The 23,371-nt window shown below is 40.5% G+C and overlaps 1 protein-coding gene and 1 long non-coding RNA gene across 2 annotated transcripts in view; both read right to left on the bottom strand.

The window, feature by feature from the left end:
- Positions 1-4,879: 4,879 nt before the first annotated feature.
- Positions 4,880-23,371, bottom strand: part of LOC127617619 (kinase non-catalytic C-lobe domain-containing protein 1) — a 57,627-nt gene continuing 39,135 nt past the window's right edge. Inside the window, exons 20-30 of the mRNA XM_052089614.1 lie at positions 19,117-19,310; positions 18,895-19,005; positions 18,405-18,552; positions 18,079-18,261; positions 17,296-17,511; positions 16,994-17,076; positions 13,725-13,875; positions 13,426-13,548; positions 13,009-13,068; positions 8,967-9,124; positions 4,880-5,715 (exon numbers count right to left, since the gene is read on the bottom strand). Coding sequence (XP_051945574.1) covers positions 5,484-5,715; positions 8,967-9,124; positions 13,009-13,068; positions 13,426-13,548; positions 13,725-13,875; positions 16,994-17,076; positions 17,296-17,511; positions 18,079-18,261; positions 18,405-18,552; positions 18,895-19,005; positions 19,117-19,310 — 1,659 coding nt within the window. The 3' untranslated portion in view covers positions 4,880-5,483. The remainder of the gene's footprint in view (positions 5,716-8,966; positions 9,125-13,008; positions 13,069-13,425; positions 13,549-13,724; positions 13,876-16,993; positions 17,077-17,295; positions 17,512-18,078; positions 18,262-18,404; positions 18,553-18,894; positions 19,006-19,116; positions 19,311-23,371) is intronic.
- On the bottom strand, positions 10,052-11,305 carry LOC127617624 (uncharacterized). The gene is made up of 4 exons (XR_007967365.1): positions 11,194-11,305; positions 10,474-10,780; positions 10,155-10,223; positions 10,052-10,085 (listed from the first exon to the last, which is right to left on the bottom strand). It is a non-coding gene; the product is annotated as an uncharacterized LOC127617624 (long non-coding RNA).

Here is a 23,371-nt window from a genome sequence, read left to right as displayed (position 1 = left end):
GGCATTACACATCGTCATGGCAACGAAGTATTAAAATTGGCTATAACTTTCCACAGATGTGTTAGTAAGTGATTTAATGACATTAAAATCATGTTAACACACATATTGTTTATGTCTCGTGTCTACACTTTTGAAACGTAAATGTTCACAGATTAAACCCCATTGACTTGCATTGGAAGTGTCTCACTGGAACACACAGTTGTGCTTTTTTATATATTTTTTATACCCATTCTGGAATCCCCAATTCCCAATGCGCTCTGAGTCCTCGTTGTGACGTAGTGACTCGCCTCAATCCGGGTGGCAGAGGACGAATCTCAGTTGCCTCCGCGTCTGAGACCATCAATCTGCGCATCTTATCACGTGACCTGTTGAGCGCGTTACCATGGAGACGTAGCACATGTGGAGGCTTCAAGCTATTCTCCGCGGCATCCACACACAAATCACCACATGCCCCACCGAGAGTGAGAACCACATTATAGTGACCACGAGGAGGTTACCCCATGTGACTCTACCCTCCCTAGCAACCAGGCCAATTTGGTTGCTAAGGAGACCTGGCTGGAGTCACTCAGCACGCTCTGGACGATTTGAGCTTTTTTAAAGGAAATTAGGGATTTTTGTGGTGATCAACATTAATTCCTCAAATGCTGTTGATTGAGCTTAACTTGTATTTAATGCACCTCTTGTCTTTAGTGATTCGGGACCTCATTCCACCCCGTGTGTACCTCATCCAGACTTTGGAATTACGCCCACACCACTTTAGTATTTCGCATCCTTTCTCTTCTGAATAGTGTAACCAAGAAAGGAAAAGGACACTGAAGTCATTAAAGTCCTTCCTTAAATCTTATTTTAATAAATATTTCATATCTTTATACATTTAACTTTATTACTACTATATCAAGTTGAATTTCTGTGTGACAATGGTGAATTATCAGTATTCAATATGCATGCACACATATTATACATGCTAATTCTGATTCAAGGTGCCACTGATGTTTTTGACATTGCTATTTGAGGAAGAGGCAACGTGGAAGTAAACTATAGCAAGTTTAACACATGAACAGGATGATTTGGATCTTGTCATTTGGGTGTATTACTGAAATAATGTAATCTGTGTCTCTTTAGTCTCAAAAAGTGCCTGAGAAAACACATATGTGCATCTTATGTGCATCTATATGGGCATCTTATGTGCATCTTATGGGCATCTTATGGGCATCTTATGTGCATCTTATGTGTATCTTATGTGTATCTATATGGGCATGTTATGGGCATCTTATGTGTATCTATATGGGCATCTTATGTGTATCTATATGGGCATCTTATGGCATCTTATGTGTATCTTATGGGCATCTTATGAGCATCTTATGAGCATCTTATGTGCATCTTATGGGCATCTTATGTGTATCTTATGTGCATCTTATGTGTATCTATATGGGCATCTTATGGGCATCTTATGTGCATCTTATGTGTATCTTATGTGTATCTTATGTGCATCTTATGTGTATCTTATGTGTGTCTTATGTGCATCTTATGTGTATCTATATGGGCATCTTATGTGTATCTATATGGGCATCTTATGTGCATCTTATGGGCATCTTATGTGCATCTTATGGGCATCTTATGTGTATATTATGTGCATCTTATGGGCATCTTATGTGCATCTTATGTGTATATTATGGGCATCTTATGGGCATCTTATGTGCATCTTATGTGCATCTTATGGGCATCTTATGTGCATCTTATGTGCATCTTATGGGCATCTTATGGGCATCTTATGTGTATCTTATGGGCATCTTATGTGTATCTTATGTGCATCTTATGGGCATCTTATGGGCATCTTATGGGCATCTTATGTGCATCTTATGTGCATCTTATGGGCATCTTATGTGCATCTTATGTGTATCTTATGGGCATCTTATGTGCATCTTATGTGTATATTATGGGCATCTTATGTGCATCTTATGTGCATCTTATGTGCATCTTATGTGTATATTATGTGCATCTTATGTGTATATTATGGGCATCTTATGGGCATCTTATGTGCATCTTATGTGCATCTTATGTGCATCTTATGTGCATCTTATGTGTATCTTATGGGCATCTTATGGGCATCTTATGTGCATCTTATGTGCATCTTATGGGCATCTTATGTGCATCTTATGTGTATCTTATGGGCATCTTATGTGCATCTTATGTGGCATCTTATGGGCATCTTATGTGCATCTTATGTGCATCTTATGGGCATCTTATGTGCATCGTATGTGCATCGTATGTGCATCGCATGTGCATATTATGTGCATCTTATGGGCATCTTATGTGCATCTTATGTGCATCTTATGTGCATCTTATGTGCATCTTATGTGCATCTTATGGGCATCTTATGTGTATACTATATGGGCATCTTATGGGCATCTTATGTGCATCTTATGTGCATCTTATGTGTATATTATGGGCATCTTATGGGCATCTTATGTGCATCTTATGTGCATCTTATGTGTATATTATGTGCATCTTATGTGTATCTTATGGGCATCTTATGGGCATCTTATGTGCATCTTATGTGCATCTTATGGGCATCTTATGTGCATCTTATGTGTATCTTATGGGCATCTTATGTGCATCTTATGTGTATATTATGGGCATCTTATGGGCATCTTATGTGCATCTTATGTGCATCTTATGGGCATCTTATGTGCATCTTATGTGTATATTATGGGCATCTTATGTGCATCTTATGTGCATCTTATGTGCATCTTATGGGCATCTTATGTGCATCTTATGTGTATCTTATGGGCATCTTATGTGTATCTTATGTGCATCTTATGTGTATATTATGTGCATCTTATGGGCATCTTATGTGTATATTATGTGCATCTTATGGGCATCTTATGTGCATCTTATGGGCATCTTATGTGTATCTTATGTGCATCTTATGTGTATATTATGTGCATCTTATGTGCATCTTATGGGCATCTTATGTGTATCTTATGTGCATCTTATGTGTATATTATGTGCATCTTATGGGCATCTTATGTGTATATTATGTGCATCTTATGGGCATCTTATATGCATCTTATGGGCATCTTATGTGTATATTATGTGCATCTTATGGGCATCTTATGTGCATCTTATGTGTATATTATGGGCATCTTATGGGCATCTTATGTGCATCTTATGTGCATCTTATGGGCGTCTTATGTGCATCTTATGTGCATCTTATGTGCATCTTATGGGCATCTTATGTGCATCTTATGTGTATCTTATGGGCATCTTATGTGTATCTTATGTGCATCTTATGTGTATATTATGTGCATCTTATGTGTATATTATGGGCATCTTATGGGCATCTTATGTGCATCTTATGGCATCTTATGTGTATCTTATGGGCATCTTATGTGTATCTTATGAGCATCTTATGTGCATCTTATGGGCATCTTATGTGTATCTTATGTGCATCTTATGTGTATCTATATGGGCATCTTATGGGCATCTTATGTGCATCTTATGTGTATCTTATGTGTATCTTATGTGCATCTTATGTGTATCTTATGTGCGTCTTATGTGCATCTTATGTGTATCTATATGGGCATCTTATGTGTATCTATATGGGCATCTTATGTGCATCTTATGGGCATCTTATGTGCATCTTATGGGCATCTTATGTGTATATTATGTGCATCTTATGGGCATCTTATGTGCATCTTATGTGTATATTATGGGCATCTTATGGGCATCTTATGTGCATCTTATGTGCATCTTATGGGCGTCTTATGTGCATCTTATGTGCATCTTATGTGCATCTTATGGGCATCTTATGTGCATCTTATGTGTATCTTATGGGCATCTTATGTGTATCTTATGTGCATCTTATGTGTATATTATGTGCATCTTATGGGCATCTTATGTGTATATTATGTGCATCTTATGGGCATCTTATGTGCATCTTATGTGTATATTATGGGCATCTTATGGGCATCTTATGTGCATCTTATGTGCGTCTTATGGGCGTCTTATGTGCATCTTATGTGCATCTTATGTGCATCTTATGGGCATCTTATGTGCATCTTATGTGTATCTTATGGGCATCTTATGTGTATCTTATGTGCATCTTATGTGTATCTTATGGGCATCTTATGTGTATCTTATGTGCATCTTATGTGTATCTTATGTGCATCTTATGGGCATCTATATGGGCATCTTATGTGCATCTTATGTGTATCTTATGGGCATCTTATGTGTATGTTATGTGCATCTTATGGGCATCTATATGGGCATCTTATGTGTATCTTATGTGCATCTTATGTGCATCTTATGGGCATCTTATGTGTATCTTATGGGCATCTTATGTGTATCTTATGGGCATCTTATGTGCATCTTATGTGTATCTTATGGGCATCTTATGTGCATCTTATGTGTATCTTATGTGTATCTTATGGGCATCTTATGTGTATCTTATGTGTATCTTATGGGCATATTATGTGTATCTTATGTGCATCTTATGTGTATCTTATTTGCATCTTATGTGTATCTTATGTGCATCTTATGTGTCAATCAATATGTGTTTAACAGTCAGTTGAAATTCCAATGTGAAAAGATTCAATCCTGTTCTAGATTTGTTCCAATTTGTTGCATCATCTCTTTGATATTTGATCAAATAAAACATGAAAATATACCAGAATAAGTTCTCTTGTGTTATTATCTAATTGTCTTGAAATGTTTTGAAAATCTGACACTATCTGGGCATTTTGTAGATGCATTTGTGAGGAGTATGTAATGATGTTTGGCAAAACACATATGCATTTAAGGGTGAAAATGGGTCAAAAATCTCCCGATTTAAAACATATTAGAAAGACAGAAGCAATGAGTTCAATCATATCGAACTTTATTCAAAAGCAGGTCTCAATTTCCTACAATTAGGTTGTGTTTAAATATATCAAGTTAACCATTTTGTATTTATTTTTTAAGTATCATACTTTTTTATACACTGGAAATTAAGTGCAGAGTTTATAATGCATTGTTTTAAATAATAATAATATGATTTAACCTTACCTGAACCTACTTATCAATAAATCTATATATAATCATACTACATTATTTGGTTGTGCATGTGTCAGAAAATGTAAACACGCAAAAGATGAAAAGCTTCTGTTCCTTTAAGTGTCCTGACGAGAGCAATCCGGCACACACAAACTGGCTGAGGCTGCTTGTAGAAGCATGTTATGAGAGTTTTAAACTGAGCAAATCAAATCAAACAAATTAAAGCTACGCCAGTATTCTTAGAGAATCACCACTTGTGAGATAGACCACAAAATTCCTCATCGACATTAATATAGAGCAACTACACACATTCCAGAACGTCAGCTCTCCCACCGCAGCAGGCGGAGATGTCTGTTGTCTCTGTCCATGTTAAGAGCGGTGTCCAGTGCATCACTTCTGGTCCTCTGAGTGGTGACTGTGGTGTTTTCTCACTTGAGGACTCTGATCGGTCACTGAAATGATGCTTTGACCCTGCGCAGGGTGTCTTGGATCCTGCGGGCGTTGCGATCAGTGGGCGTCTGGTTGAAGTTGGCGTTGTTATCAGAGGCGAGGAGGGGGACATCACACTTGCCGAGTCGAGCGATCCGCCCACGTAGGTACGACTGCAGCTCAAGGTCAGGTGTGTAGCAATACTGATGCTCCTGGAACGCATGGACCTGACTCACCACACGAGCAATGTTCCTGTGCGGAGAGACACACAGCGGTGTCACAAACAGGCACAGAGGGAAACCTAAAGGCATGATCTCCCACTTCTATGTTTTTCACTGAGCCAAACTAATGACTATACCATTATTGCACATCCAAACCTTACTTTTAAAAGGAAATGAAGGTCATACACACACTTAGGCTTAATCTGTCATTATGTCCAGCTGTGGCTCGTCTATTTATACAAATGATCATCCAACGGTAAACATAAATCCACACAACAAACTGCCAATAGTGTAATCCGCTAACTTATAAATGTGTTCAAAATACTGACCCGTGCGTTTAAAAATGAGTGTGCATTATGATTAGTCTTCACTCTATCTATATATATATTGCATGTTTATTAGGTGCTAATAGTTACAAATCAAAAAGGGAAATTAAATAATGCACAGAGCTGTCGTGCTTGGGTCTCAGGTGGTTAAAAGTAGCTGTAACCTCCATTACACTTTCATCATGTGTGGCAAAGAATCTGCTGCCCATTCGAACTCCACAGCGCCCCTCATTGTATCCAATGGAAATCTGTGGTCAAACATGGAACTGCAACATGACCTATTGAGATCATTGGGGCAGAAATTATTCTTGCAAAATTTGTAATTTCTTTTATTTAATATTTTATATTGTAATTTTTTTAAATGTATTAACATTACTGGAACATTACTATTATTAATATTTATATTATAATTTTATTTTCTAGTTAATGCTTTTGTTGAGTACATTGATCATTTATACATTGGCATTATTGTATAAAACAGGTATTTTGAATTGAGGTGTGGGGGGCATGGTAGTTTAGCGAGGAAAGACGCTGGCTATCACACCTGGAGTCGTGAGTTTGAATTCAGTGCGTGCTGAGTGACTCCAGCCAGGTCTCCTTAGCAACCAAATTGGCCCGGTTGCTAGGGAGGGTAGAGTCACATGGGGTAACCTCCTCGTGGTCGCTATAATGTGGTTCTCGCTCTCGGTGGGGCGTGTGGTGAGTTGTGCGTGGATGCCGCGGAGAATAGCGTGATGCCTCCACACGCGCTACGTCTCCACGGTAACACGTTCAACAAGTCACGTGATAAGATGTGCGATAATATTCGTCCTCACCACCAGGATTGAGGCGAGTCACTACGCCACCACGAGGACTTAGAGCGCGTTGGGAATTTGGCATTCCAAATTGGGGAGAAAAGGGGAGAACCCCCCCACAAAATAAATTGTTTTTAGATATAATATTTCAACATTTTCTTTTGACTTTAGTACAATCAGAATATAAAAGTATAAATCAATTTCTATTCTCACAGAATGGTTCTTAATACAGGAAAATATAAAGCTGCATTTATATTTAAGGAAGGGGGGCTCTTGTTAAGGTGGAGTATTTGGGGGAGTCCTTGAAAACCCCTAGTATAAAACAATCCAACACGATCACACAAAAAGTCGGCATGTTGTTTCCGATTCTTCCGGTACCCACGGATCGGCCACATCATGCCGACTCACTGAAAAGTGGCATCTGCAATCAGACATCATCTTTACTCCACTGATGAGTTTATAAAATATACATTCCTCACTTTATTACAGCCCGCACATCTGAAAACAACTTGCTTCACAACTCTCTCCTTCAGTGGACATTACACCCATAAAATGAAGCTCACACGTGCTCATATGTCCAACTACACTTACCGCTTTGGCCACTGGGGGCAGTGTTTTAATTTACAGTATGCACAGACCGATATCAGCTGAAGAAAAGTCAACCTACTGTTTCTGCTTTTACTGTGAGATCAGTCTGAACAATCAAAGTACTTTGATTCAGCCTGATCAATTTTACAGTGCCACCATGTGGCAATATTATGCAATGACACACATTCTGTCAGGTAGTGTGTTTATGTGTTCAACCAGTTGAATAATGTAAATATTCCCTGCATCTGTGCATCACCCACAGAGCTCAGAGCAAGAATCTGCCGCACATATTTCTGTGGTCACGAGCCGCTACTGATTTTATCTTTGTGATATTCTGTTCTCTAGATAGAGGTCGGGTCCCTTCTTTAAAGAACTACAGGAACTATCATCATCATGGAACTATATCATAAATGTTACATTAATGAATCATTAAAATCTGTCCAGAAATCCAATCACAAACTGAGTGTGTATGAGTGAGTGTGTGTGTGTGTGTGAGTGATAGAGTGTGAGATTGTGTGAGTGTGTGTGTGTGTGAGTGTGTTCGTGAGTGTGTGTGTGTGTGAGTGATTGTGTGAGTGTGTTTGTGTGTGTGTGTGAGATTGTGTGAGTGTGTGTGTGAGAGATTGTGTGAGTGTGTCTGAGAGTGTGTGTGTGAGTGTGTGTGATTGTGTGAGTGTGTGTGTGAGTGATTGTGTGAGTGTGAGAGATTGTGTGAGTGTGTGTGTGTGTGTGTGTGTGTGATTGTGTGAGTGTGTGTGATTGTGTGAGTGTGTGTGTGAGAGATTGTGTGAGTGTGTGTGTGTGTGTGTGTGATTGTGTGTGTGTGAGTGTGTGTGTGTGTGTGTGTGTGTCAATGACCTGATTCTCAGCACTGTGTGCTACAGATGTACAACAACCTGCTGTGTATTCACCTCAGGGCGCATCCATTCCCACACTGAAATCTGCCTACAAAAGCAGCCCGCGGGCATCTGGCACGAGCTCCTGTCCCCGGGCAAAGCATTTCCAATCATATATCATCTGCTGCACTTACACACACACACACAAACTTATAACACACATATACACCAGGTGAGCCAGAAATGACCAGCTGTGCCATTTAAATAATTTGTCTTGTGCTCAAGAACATTACTAATATTTGGTTGTCAATCAGCATAATTTATTATACTGAAGTAAATTTGAATATTCATTCATTCTGAGTGTGAACAGACCATTTGTCAGTGATTTTGACTTTGCTTTCAGTGTGAATACGTCTTTACCAATGGCAAAATCACTGCAATGCACAGCCTCTTCTGGATTTTTACTTCAAAATCTCAAACAAATCTTCTTTCAGTTTTTCTTCCAAGAATAGTATCGAGACTTTGTGCTGCTTCTATGACACTTTCGGCTCACGTGTGGACTCGTACACGCTCCTTTACATCACTAGTGCAACGCTCAATCAGTCGAGCAATTGAATCGCACTCGAACAAGCTTGTATATGTAGTTAAGTAATGCACATGTTAAAATGATTCATGCACTAGATGAAAAGTGTTAAAATGTCTTAAGATTAAATACAGTATGCGATGCATTCTTAAGACCTGAGTTTGGGCCATTTGTAAGATCCGTTAGTCATTGTGAACGCTCCGATCTCCAGCTGCTGTACGTGCATGGCCAGTATGTGAGCTGCTGGGAGAGTTGGCTGTGCTCTCCCTCTCTCACCCTCCATCAGACACAGATTATCACTTTTCAGAAACACCTGCAACACATGCAGCATATTTAACAGACCTTAAACCGGACTGCTCCCAACACAAGATCCCAAGAGTTTTGTGGCTTTTAATCCATGTCTGTTATCTGTCAGGTCATCCATATTCTAGTGTACTCTTAAAAGTTGACAACATTAACTGTAAGCTGATATATGCATTTTAAATGTCTCTGGAAAATGGACCAACATATGAATGAGTCTGAATGTTCACTGCAGCTTATAGAAAGCTTTGACCAATAAAATGTTCAATAAAACACACCTGCCCCTAATAATACTGACTAGAAATAGTTAATAACAAATTAAATTAAACTTCCACAAATTTCAAATCCCAGGGGCTGATTGTTATTAAAAATTAATTCAACTTTTCCTTTTTGTTATATGAAGATCACGTTAAAACTAAGAATATTTTCACCATTATAAACTGCAGCAGCTTCCTGTTGCTCATGCTCATGCACACACTCCATAGTGACGCCTGTGGCCGTTAAGTGAACTGCAGCAGCTTCCTGTTGCTCATGCTCGTGCACACACTCCATAGTGACACCTGTGGCCGTTAGGTGAACTGCAGCAGCTTCCTGTTGCTCACGCTCGTGCACACACTCCATAGTGACACCTGTGGCCGTTAGGTGAACTGCAGCAGCTTCCTGTTGCTCACGCTCGTGCACAAACTCCATAGTGACACCTGTGGCCGTTAAGTGAACTGCAGCAGCTACCTATAACTCACGCTCGTGCACACACTCCATAGTGACACCTGTGGCCGTTAGGTGAACTGCAGCAGCTACCTATTTCTCACGCTCGTGCACACACTCCATAGTGACACCTGTGGCCGTTAAGTGAACTGCAGCAGCTACCTATTACTCACGCTCGTGCACACACTCCATAGTGACACCTGTGGCCGTTAGGTGAACTGCAGCAGCTTCCTGTTGCTCACGCTCGTGCACAAACTCCATAGTGACACCTGTGGCCGTTAGGTGAACTGCAGCAGCTTCCTGTTACTCACGCACGTGCACACACTCCATAGTGACACCTGTGGCCGTTAAGTGAACTGCAGCAGCTACCTATTACTCACGCTCGTGCACACACTCCATAGTGACACCTGTGGCCGTTAGGTGAACTGCAGCAGCTTCCTGTTACTCACGCTCGTGCACACACTCCATAGTGACACCTGTGGCCGTTAGGTGAACTGCAGCAGCTTCCTGTTGCTCACACTGCGTGCACAAACTCCATAGTGACACCTGTGGCCGTTAAGTGAACTGCAGCAGCTACCTATTACTCCTGCTGTGCACACACCCTGTGACCGTGCTAGTGAACGCGCAGCTCCTAACTGCGGCACTCCATAGTGACACCTGTGGCCGTTAAGTGAACTGCAGCAGCTACCTATTACTCACGCTCGTGCACACACTCCATAGTGACACCTGTGGCCGTTAGGTGAACTGCAGCAGCTTCCTGTTACTCACGCTCGTGCACACACTCCATAGTGACACCTGTGGCCGTTAGGTGAACTGCAGCAGCTTCCTGTTGCTCACACTCGTGCACAAACTCCATAGTGACACCTGTGGCCGTTAAGTGAACTGCAGCAGCTACCTATTACTCACGCTCGTGCACACACTCCATAGTGACACCTGTGGCCGTTAGGTGAACTGCAGCAGCTTCCTGTTACTCATGCTCGTGCACACACTCCATAGTGACACCTGTGGCCGTTAGGTGAACTGCAGCAGCTTCCTGTTGCTCACACTCGTGCACACACTCCATAGTGACACCTGTGGCCGTTAAGTGAACTGCAGCAGCTACCTATTACTCACGCTCGTGCACACACTCCATAGTGACACCTGTGGCCGTTAGGTGAACTGCAGCAGCTTCCTGTTACTCACGCTCGTGCACACACTCCATAGTGACACCTGTGGCCGTTAAGTGAACTGCAGCAGCTACCTATTACTCACGCTCGTGCACACACTCCATAGTGACACCTGTGGCCGTTAGGTGAACTGCAGCAGCTACCTGTTACTCACGCCGTGCACACACTCCATAGTGACACCTGTGGCCGTTAAGTGAACTGCAGCAGCTACCTGTTACTCACGCTCGTGCACACACTCCATAGTGACACCTGTGGCCGTTAGGTGAACTGCAGCAGCTTCCTGTTGCTCACGCTCGTGCACAAACTCCATAGTGACACCTGTGGCCGTTAAGTGAACTGCAGCAGCTACCTATTACTCACGCTCGTGCACACACTCCATAGTGACACCTGTGGCCGTTAGGTGAACTGCAGCAGCTTCCTGTTACTCACGCTCGTGCACACACTTCATAGTGACGCCTGTGGCCGTTAAGTGAACTGCAGCAGCTACCTATTACTCACGCTCGCACACACTCCATAGTGACACCTGTGGCCGTTAGGTGAACTGCAGCAGCTTCCTGTTACTCACGCCGTGCACACACTCCATAGTGACACCTGTGGCCGTTAGGTGAACTGCAGCAGCTTCCTGTTACTCACGCTCGTGCACACACTTCATAGTGACACCTGTGGCCGTTAAGTGAACTGCAGCAGCTACCTATTACTCACGCTCGTGCACACACTCCATAGTGACACCTGTGGCCGTTAGGTGAACTGCAGCAGCTTCCTGTTACTCACGCTCGTGCACACACTCCATAGTGACACCTGTGGCCGTTAGGTGAACTGCAGCAGCTTCCTGTTACTCACGCTCGTGCACACACTTCATAGTGACGCCTGTGGCCGTTAAGTGAACTGCGGCAGCTACCTGTTGCTCGTGCACACACTCCATAGGGATGCGAGCGAGCATCGACCAAAACAATGATGTAACGTACAAAGAGACTGAACGAGATTCTCCGACTTCATGCTGACAGATTAATTAAAATGACACAGTTATGATTGTTTTACTACAAATTTGAGGCTAAACTAAAACTACTATTTATCAGCATAACATACTGACACACACATACAGCTACATACTAGCGAACTATACCAGACACTTTACTGTTGCACTATTGTATGTATTGTATGTCATAAGTTGTACTACAATCAAGAAACCAGCGTATTTGCTTATTTACGCATTTATCCTGTATACCTGACTTTTAGTATAAAGATAAGATCGTTGACATTATTTGAAAGGTAGCTTGCAATTCGTCAGTGTTAGCAGGCAAGATCCAGTTAGCTAACATTACACAGATCAATCGTTATGGCTCTGTATTTCACATGATTTGCAGTTATGTAAGTTTACCTGTCCTATAAGAAGAACGCCAATTCAGGGTCGGTTTTGATCCCCAAAACCGAACGAAGCTCCCTCCAGGAATCAAACACAGATGTTCACTCTAGATTTCGCACGACCACGATCACGCTCCCGCTTAGCCAGACGGGCTTCAGTAGAGAAATGTTTGTTTGGATTCATCTCTAAGATAACGTTAGCTAGTGTTGCAGTTTGTTGTCGCTGTTGAATAGCGAAAGTGACGCTACTGTCTGAGGCTCTCGGGAGCGCATAAACGTCACATCTTATGGATTTTCCCGGCAAAAGCAACCCGCTCCCTTCACATGAACATCAGTCTACAGGCTTTAATAGGCATCCTAGGAAGTCCGGGAACGGCTCATTTCTTAAGTTGCATTACAAGCCGTTCACACATCGGCAAATAAAGGTGAATATTACATGAGAAATGTTACATAATGCACCTTTAAGCAAAAAGTGTGAAAATATTATTTAATTCTGTGTATTTAGGATATATGATATGCTAGCTATGCAATTAGCAAAGGATTTGACCATTTAATCTGAAAATTTATTAAAATGTAATTTCAATCAGCATCATACATTTCATACAATATTAAATATTTACTTATAGACTAACAGACTATTCACATTTTCAGAGTCTATTCTCACCTGCACAGCCCTGAGGTCCTCCAGAACCTCACACACCTTCACAGAGAGCTGCGTCCATGCCTACCGAACAAGAGAAATACTGTAAAACTCATTAAGATGGGAACGAGCATGCCTTATTACACTCATTAATCAGGAAATTTCATTTTAGGCTAAATATGATGAACATTGTGTTGTTTCTGCGAAAAATAAAGAAGGCAGATTATCATTCTTTTATGCTTTTAAATAGACTGCAGAACAGAGTTTGTGTTTAATCTGTTTAAGCGAACAGGCAATTAACATTTCGGCTGCTGGTGCGGCCGGATAACACAAAAATACCAAATAAAGTCGAGCTTATGAGGTTACTGCTTTCTCAGTGAATGCACTGGAGGATCATCTATCACATTCAGAAAAAGGGATTACGTGCATGTCTTTTCTCACCGGTAATTGTCTCACAATCACATTCTCCAGTCCAGACAGAATCTGCACGGCTGTGGCGAAATTTCTCATCTCGTAGCAAAACTTGCCAATGGCAAGAAACCGCGCAAGCAAAGCAGTTTGTGCCTAAAACAACACACAAACATAATGAGATATGCAAACACATCTGACAACCTATAGGAGCATATCTGCTAACAATGCGAAAAGTCATGGGGTGTATAGTTGTATAGCTTGAGTGCACTCAAGTCACTTCGATAATAGTTGTTTTTTGTAAATGTTCAGAGTAAACTCGAAGGCATCACCTTGACTGAGTCGCAGATGACCAGTTCAGCAGAAACAAAGTTGGACACACCGTGTGAGTATCTGATGAGAGTCTGCAGCGGGCCGTCCTGCCACAGATCATCATTCACAAACAGACTGCTGCCCCCTGGTGGGGCATCTAGAGACACACACCTGCCCCATACAAATAAAAGGGGTAAATAAGTGTTTCAAGACAGAAAACACACACTAATACAGAGTTAATGTGTTGTTTTATATGTTACTTTACCCTTTAAAAGCTTTATTTGTTGATATTACTTGATAGCTTCATTTATCCTTCTGATATCGTATTTAATTTGTTGAAGGGCACCTATTATGGAATTTTGAAAATGACCTTTCATGTAGTGTGTAACAGATTTAAGTGAACAAAAACATCCTGCAAAGTTTTATATATGAAAGTTCACCGTAAAAAAAGTTATTGTCTCTCAAAAGTAGGAGTCGACTCTGAGTCAATGTAATGAATCGATTTTCCAACGAGTCATTTTCCTTTTCGCTATGACGCCAAGACGAAAAATTATCAAATTGGTCACGCCCACTCATTGCACGCGCAGACACCAGGGAAAACTTGAAAACATCATGTCGACAACAAGACGCTGTGTTCTGAAGTGCGTATCAGAAGCGACCTTTTTTCCACTGCCCAGGGACGAGCATGTGAAGAATCAGTGGCTAGAGTTTATAACTATACCACACAAGTATAGCCCGAACCTTGTGCGGTGTTCGCCTCATTTTAATGACGACTGCTTTACGAACGTGAACGCTTTCAAGTGTGGATTCGCGAGCCGGTTGATACTGAAGGAAGGTTCAGTACCGAGTTTATTTGGATCAGCTTCCTCCTCCGAATCACAACCTGTAAGTATTATTAATAATTGTTGCTTTTATGTGTTTTTTAGCATGTTAATAGGTATTTGTGTGTGTTGTGTACGTTATGCTCAGCGCAGCTTCTAGGTCTCCAATGTCAATGTTTTTGAAATATGTGAAATGTTTGTCGATGTTATTGGAGTTGTCATAAAGAATAGAGCAATAACTTGTAGTAATGCAGTGCTTTACCAATATGTTTATGCGTTGGGCTAACGCAAACAATAACTGATTGGGTGTTTACCACTGAACTTTGGGCTATGATCGCTAACATAAATCAACTCAAATTCCTTCTCTGATTTTGATTTTTTACTACAAAGTGGTGATGGGCGTTCCGTTTCCGACAATCTCTGCACAGAGTATACCAATCACAACTGACTGGGTCATCTGACCAATCACCGCAGATTAGCGTCACGCAAAGGAGGGGTTTGGAAAAATGAGTCGTTGAACGAATCATTTGGGAGTCAGTGAGCAAATCAGGTAAACATAAATGCATATTATAAGACAACAAAAGTGTTTTTTGTCATTGCATGCATGTAAAACTGTTGTTGGGGACTCCCAAAACAATATTAGGAACATTTTAAATGCCATAATAGGTGCCCTTTAAAGGATATTTCGGGTGTAATACAAGTTCAGTCAATAGCTTTATATGTGTATAGTTATATTGGGGACCTGGCTGAGCCAGTGCTGATCTATGGCTTGTCACCCTCACTGTTGTCCATTTATCTTGAAATACTCGTTGTTAAACCCCTTTCTCCTTTAAACACCCCGAGAGTCATCTTGACAGCACAGGAAGGAAAAGTTCCCAGATGTAAGTGCACCCCCTGAAGTGACCGTGCATAGACACACATTATTGTGTCACTGACGTCACTGGACGTCCTGTTGCTGACGGCACATTGCACAAGTGTTTGTAGCCTGCTAGTCTTTTAGCATCGCTTATACATCTGTTTTCAGCCTTTAATCCTTAAATATCTGCCATTTTTCAGCATGCATCGGGTTTCCCCCCTCATTATTCTCTTATCGCGATTCAACTGCGCGCATTTTTAATTTTAAACCATGACTTTAACTATACATAAGTAATATTGGGATTATATTCATGATGTTAGTGAGAGGGGAACGGGCCCCCACAGTGAGTCTGGTTTATCCCAAAATTATTTTTCTCCATTAATCAACATTTTATGGAGTTTTGTGTTCCTCGCCACAGTCGCCTACAGCTGCTCACTGGGGTTATTAATACAATTATTATTTAAATACTTATTTTTAAACACACTTCAAAATCGTATTTTAAATATATATATATATATATATATATATATATATATATATATATATATATATATATATATATATATATATAAATAAATACAATAATAAAAAATAAGAAATATTATATATGTTATACATTTTTTATAAACAGAATATATACACATTAATAAATAGTAATAAATATGATATATGTTATAAATTCTATATAAACAGAATATATATATATATATATATATATATATATATATATATATATATATATATATATATACACACAAAAATAAAAATAAGAAACATTATATATGTTATAAATTCAGATAAAATAAAAATTTTCAGATAATTAAAATGCTTTACATTCTTGTGTCAGATGAGTTCATCATTAATAAGACAAAAAGCAGCTTTAGAATACAATGTATTGTTTACTACTATATTATTGATCATAAGTCAATCATTGACACACAGTTCACAGTAATCCACTACACAAGTGAATTTATCAATCAGAGATTTATTATGAGGACTTGTTTAAGGACCGTCAATGTACAGCTGCGTCAGACATGCTTGTGTCGCGTCTCGGGTGTGTTGCGTCATAAACATACATGTTTAGGTCACTGTGTCGAGTTAAATATAGTTTAATACTCAATCTTTAAACACATCTTGAGATCTCTTAGTTCAGATTTGAGCTCCATCAAGTGTTTTGAACACAAGAATGTAACGCATGTTTGTGTTGTGTGTTGTTTTGTTCACTGTATAAACTGTGTGTTGCTCATACAGCTCAAATTACACTTACTGCCCCCTGGAGGAAACAGGTGGTACTACAAGCATTTCTCAGGAATCTTCCTTATTACGATCCGGGGGCATATTGCGATTAACCGTGTTAATTATTTGTATTTTTTATTTTTTTTAACATGTTATTTTTTATCAAATTAATCGCACTGAATTAACGCGTTAAATCAACAGCCCTTCTAATTACACAATGATGATTCATCGACATTATAGACATTACAGTTTTATCTTCTGTTAATGCTGATCTTCTGTAAAGCTGCTTTGAAACGATGTGTGTTGTAAAAGAAACAAAATAAATTGACTTGAATTAATAGAGCCTATGTAGAAATGTGGGACAGTGTAAACTCACTTTGAGATGTTTCCAGATTTCTCTGTCACTCCACGAGCTCTAGAGTTCAGAAAGTGAACTGGATGACAAGCCTGAAATATTTCCTGCATTAATAAAACACGATGTGAGAAGATCATACATGCTGCTTGATTAAAACAATCATTTTTGCTACAGTGTCCTTTGACAAAGTCTTGCTTTACAAACAAGGCCTGCATGGCATTAGGACAATCATAATGTGCCTCCCTCTAGAGTTGAATCAAAGGATGATAATACAGAAGGAAGAGAGGGTGACGATCATGTCCAAGAGAAAGAGACAGAAAGACCTGTTCCAGTAGTGTGAGCTGTTGTGCGGTGTGTAGCGCTGTATATTCAGTCTGACTGTACGGGAGCCTCTCCTCTGATCTCAGACACGCGCTGGACAGTTGAGTCATTAAAGAGGCGTAACACGGCCGTGGGAGAGCCGCTGCGATGGAGAACGCTTTCTCTTTAGGCGCCGCTGTCTGCGGCTCCACCACACGTGTCACACGCCACTGGAAGCTCTGAACACACACACACACATTACACACATCACAACATGCTACATGATATGCTGTGTTGGGGAGTAACTAACTAAAAGTAACAATGCATCTAACTACTTTTCCTATGATTATATGATGTGTAGAATTGAAAAATACTCTATATATCTCATAAATAATCTCAATAATATCTCAATAATCTACATAAATAATATTTTACAATATAATACACAACATAATATATTTGACTGATTACAAGAATGAAAGAAATAAGAATTTAAAATACAAGAATTTAATAAAAAAAATATTTTTTAATAAATAAGTATTTCGATTACAGTAATGAGTTATTTTGTAATCAGATTACACTCAGCGCTGGTTACTTGTGTAGCTGGTAACTTTTTGTAAAAAATAAAAAAAATACAAAATAATAGTATATCTCCGAGTATAGCCCGACTGTTAATAAACTACTTTAAATTATGAGCAGCTTGTAGGTTTGGGATGGTTTAGATTCAAACCAGCTTTCCGAACGCTGATGATATGCAGAATATAATCTCAATAAAGCCAGTAATATGTAACTCGATGATCACACACCTTTCGTGCAGCATCTTCTATGGATGACTTCCTGCATAAAGAGCGAACGCAGTTCATGTCGTCCTCTTCCGGACTGCTGATGGAGGCGTCGCCCGAACACGACAGCCCAAAGACACGCCTCTTCCTGGGCGAGGCCTGAAGCATTGAGCGCAAACTCTCTCCTCGACTGTCTACAGGTGCAACCTAAAACCACAATCCACAGGTATAACATGTTCTTTTCACTTCCGGATGTATTACACATGTATTGCATTAGTACAGCTAAACTAAAGAATGATGCAGATTTACATTATTACGTTTAAACGAAGTTTAAAAATCCATTAATTCACCTTAGATGACAGAAAAGTGTCCAGCGTGTGTAAAAGACAAGATCTGGAGCGAAAGTCCACAGACAGACCGTCTCCGATCCAGAACTGTAATAAGTCCAATGTGCGCTGGTACACTTTGGTGCTGTCTGATGTGGGATCTTCATTGGCTCTGCAGTTATAGAATTACAGGCGGTTTTAACTCCATTTCAGGTTTTGTTTATTTCAATTATACTATCCTGCTCTGTCCTACAGTAAGTAACAATTTCATGATTAAAATGTGACGCGTCACCAAACAGAATTGCAACTATAATGACTGTTTTCAGACACTTCTCCATCTGCCATCGGTCTGGAAATAAGATAGTCCCGCCCCCAAATGCACGGCTTTGATTGAGCCTGAAGATGACATGTCAGACCGCTCAAACAAACATGTGAAAACTCACTATAACACACAAAAATGAAACACGTCGCCTCTATGTATTCTGTCGCAATGGAAGTAATGTGACATTCGTACCCCAGTGTGCTGTTAAATTTGTCCATTAGAAACTGCAGGAGCTCTTCAGAGGTGCAGAAGTAGCGATATGTGTAGAAGAACTGCTGAATATATCCATCAGAGTGAGCGTTCCTGTTAATGGCACAAAAGATGCGTGATGAGGCTAACAGTACTAGCGAGGCCGTTTTAAGAAGACAGGCCGCTTTAATGGATATGCAGGCGTTCACGGAGTGTTCATAGTACCTGGCGTACAGATAAGCCATTAAACCATCGGCTGTCGCGGCCACTAGAGGGCAGCATTTTCCGCGGCGCTGTTCACAGAGAAGGTTCAGCACGGCAGGATCTTCAGAGTGATGCAGGTCCAGAGGTGCAGTTCCACACACGGCCACAGAGGGAAGCAGAGAGAGTGCTAAACCCCACTGATCCACTGATAACACCTGCACCAGCAATATACGTATGACACACTGGTTTTGAAAAACAATCACACTAAAGCAAGAATCCATCACATGCTGCATGTTACAGTGATTATAGCCAATTTCAATTGCATCACTAGACATTGGGTTGGAAACCTTGTACTACAGTAGTTCAATAAAAAAAACAACCTTATGAATTTCATGACTTTTGGTTCAGTGCCACCGATTTTCCCCAAATGTGGCCAGAAAACTAGAGATGCAACGATTGCAATTTTCTTGGCCGATTTCGAGTTCCGATTTTTTGCAAGTGTGACCTTCCGATTTTCTTTCTAAGAACTATTATTGACCACATATACAAACAAAATCTACCTTTCTTCAATGCTAAATTTTATTTTCATAATAAAATAAATGATTAAACATTACAATTTCCCCCAAACTGCACTAAGTTACAGGATCTTCTCTCACTTAAACAACTCTCAAAATAAAGTGCTCTGTGACTGGAAAGAGGTAGAAATAACAATTAACTGCAAATGAGTTGCTTTATATAACAGATGTCATTTTCCACTATTTTTATAAATGGACCTTTTTCTCTTTATTACTCGTCTAACAAAACAATTCCAAACATCTGAAAAACTGAAGTGTCCAATACGCTCGACTTACGTTAGATGTCCAAATATCAGTTGTAAAACTGAGCACTGCTTCGGGAACGGCTTGCATACCTGTCAACACTTTTCCCGGGAGTCTCCCGTTTTGTTATTTCTCCCAAAAAAACTCCCGTAATTTGTATGGCCCAAACCACGTTATATGAATAATCACATCAATATATTATTCCAAGGTGTCCAGTTGCCAGATCTTGAATGAAACGCATCCTACTCACATCAATCAACACATCATACACATTACAAACCATGTGTGACCACAATCTGGCAACCCACAACCCATTTGTGCTGTTGAGATCCGCGCAGGCAGTAGATGCGGGATGTTAAATCAAGCATCACTGGTAGATGGGAGGAGACTCAGCTGGTGCTCCGGTGAAAAAAACTAAATATACATGTACATTTAACAACAGCTGGATGGAAGAACTGAATTTCATATCCCGAAGCCGAATCGACAATGCCCACGCCTTTTGCAATGTGTGTCGCACTGATTTTAATATCAGACACGGTGGGGAAAATTACGTTAAATCACAACGGCACAATTTGTATGTATTTAGCCTGCCTCTGCCATCCAGCACCCCCCTTCCCCTCTCCCAGATTTGTGTACCCAAATGTTGACAGATAACAGGCTGCGTGTGTGACATGACACGAGATTAAACAACTCAGGCAACGCGACGTCGGAAAGTACCTCCTACTGATCCCTCTGTCCTCAACTATGGAGAACAGCTGGTCATCCAGGGACATGAATTCCATCATTTTCCTCGTAATTGCTTTGGTCTTTTCGCTGCTCATACCAAGGGATGATAGGAGACGCTGCTGACTTGTGACTGGCTCTGAGCTCTGGCTAGCTTTAGCCGCTTTCACTTTTTAGCTTCTTTTTTAAAATGGGCATGTTCAGCTGGTGATGGTGTTATAAATGTCTAATTAGGTTTGTTGATCTGAAAGTTATTGTGGTGGTTCCCCCACGGTTTACTTTAGCCTTACAATTATTACACATGTCGAACTTTATATATACTTCACTCACACAGTCAAGATCTCCCACGCCAATGACATGTTTACATGCGGCTGTGACGTTATTGCCTGCGCCGCTGGCAACAAAACGGACCGACTTGGAATCGGACAGACGTGAGGCTGACCGGCCGGTCACCGATCCGGGCTGAGCAGGCGGAAAATCGGCTAATTCCGGTCCCTGGCCGGTCGATCGGTACATCTCTACTGAAAACCGTATGAAAATACAGCGTCAGCACTGCCTCTCTACAGCGAAACATACAGCAGACTCTGTGTAGTTCGATTCCTGAACAAATGACTCTTCTGTGCTGGCTCTTTAAAGTTAATTAAAAAACAAACGACGCAGTGCAACGAGTAGAACAGATCGCGGGTGTCTCACTCCTTTTAAGTTGACGGTGTCTGAAAGAATGTATCATTTGTTCGTGACACGCTGATAAAACAGCGTGACACGGCGCAACTGTCAAAGACGTCCGCCTAGCGCATGCTTGACGCATTCGGAGTGAACGGCCCCCCTGAGATGGAGGTCTTGCTCTCTTATCAGTGTCTCGCTGCATAAGCATTAGGTACGAATGTTACATTTATGCATTTATGTATTTTGGCAGATGCTTTTATCCAAAGTGACTTACAGTGCACTTATTACAGGGACAATCCCCCCGGAGCAACCTGGAGTTAAGTGTCTTACTCAAGGACACAATGGTGGTGACTGTGGGGATAGAACCAGCAACCTTCTGAGTACCAATGTATTATACAGAGCACTTATTACAGGGACAATCCCCCCGGAGCAACCTGGAGTTAAGTGCCTTACTCAAGGACACAATGGTGGTGACTGTGGGGATCGAACCAGCAACCTTCTGATTACCAGTTTACCAGTTATGTGCTTAGACCACTACACCACCACCACACTACGTTCAACTGTACTTAATGAAAAACACAACGGTACCGCAGGTGTTATAAAGCGTTCGGCACTGGTGTAGGTACTGCGTGCAACACTAAGTCAACATAGTCTTATGAAACGTTTCCTGTTTTACCTTTATAAAATGGCTAAATGGTTTGGCTTTACATTTTACACACCTTTGTTCACAGCCAGATATTTTCTTTGCAATAAACAATCTCTATAATGTTGCTGAGTGGTTTATATTGATTTGTTGCGCCCTCTTGTGGACGTTGAGGACATTGTCCATTTAAAAATCTCGAAGTTTTTTACCCCTACCTGGAATAATGTCTTCCATGTATGCCTCTAAAAAGTCTAAAACCTTTAACAAGAATAGTACTAAATGTATTTCTGATGTTATAACTGCTCTGCCGAAATCTGAAATGATCTCAGTGTTTGGCAACAGGCTGCTGAGGGCATTAAATGCAATAAGACCAAACTACAAATACATTTTCTGCTTGCCTGAACAAAGCCTAGTTGATTTTATAGAACGGCAGCAAAAGCAATATGATAAACAGAGTTCAATAAATAATTGCATTCATTAACATGACAAAATAGTCATCTGCAAAGTAATATAGTTCATTAGAAAATAGCTGGAGGTTGTTTACAGTTGCAAAGAAGTAGGTAAACTGTTAGAGCATGACGCAACTTGCTCCAATCACGTTATTAACAAACTGAGTTTTATGTGCAGTTCTCCAGGGGGCAAATATGGCCCCTTAAAGGGATAGCTCACCCCAAAATTAATCTTCTCATGCCATCCCAGATGTGTGACTTTCTTTCTTCTGCAGAACACAAATGAAGTTTTTTAGAAGAATATCTCAGCTCTGTTGGTTCATTCAATGCAAGTAAATGGTGACCAGAACTTAGAAGCTCCAAAAAGCACATAAAGGCAGCATAAAAGTAATCCATACAACTCCAGTGGTTTAATCCATGTCTTCAGAAGCGATATGATAGAGGTGATGAGAAACAGATCAATATTGAAGTGCTTTTTTACTATAAATCTCCACTTTCACTTTCACATTCTTCTTATTTTGTGTTTTGGTGATTTGCATTCTTCTTGCATATCGCCACCTACTGGTCAGGTCTGGTCAAACTGGACCAGTTTCTCACCAACATCAATCTGAAAACATGGATTAAACCACTGGACTTGAATGGATTACTTCTATGCTGACTTTATGTGCTTTTTTAGCTTCAAAGTTCTGGTCACCATTCACTTGCATTGTAAGGACCTACAGAGCTGAAATATTCTTCTACAAATCTTCATTTGTGTTCTGGTGAAGCCAGAAAGTCCTACACATCTGGGATGACATGAGTGAGTAAATGATGAGAGAATTTTCATATTTGGGTGAACTGTCCCTTTAAAGACAAAGTTAATTTCTGACACTGCTTTGGATGAAAGTGTCCACCACGTCAAGCCAAGTCGTGTTTATTCGTATAGCGCTTTCATAAAACACACTGTTGCAAAGCAGCTTTACTGCTCTCTGTGTAAA

The sequence above is a fragment of the Xyrauchen texanus genome, chromosome 24 (genome assembly GCF_025860055.1).
Source record: "Xyrauchen texanus isolate HMW12.3.18 chromosome 24, RBS_HiC_50CHRs, whole genome shotgun sequence".
NCBI lineage: Eukaryota > Metazoa > Chordata > Actinopteri > Cypriniformes > Catostomidae > Xyrauchen > Xyrauchen texanus.
This window is presented reverse-complemented; position numbering and strand designations above follow the sequence as displayed.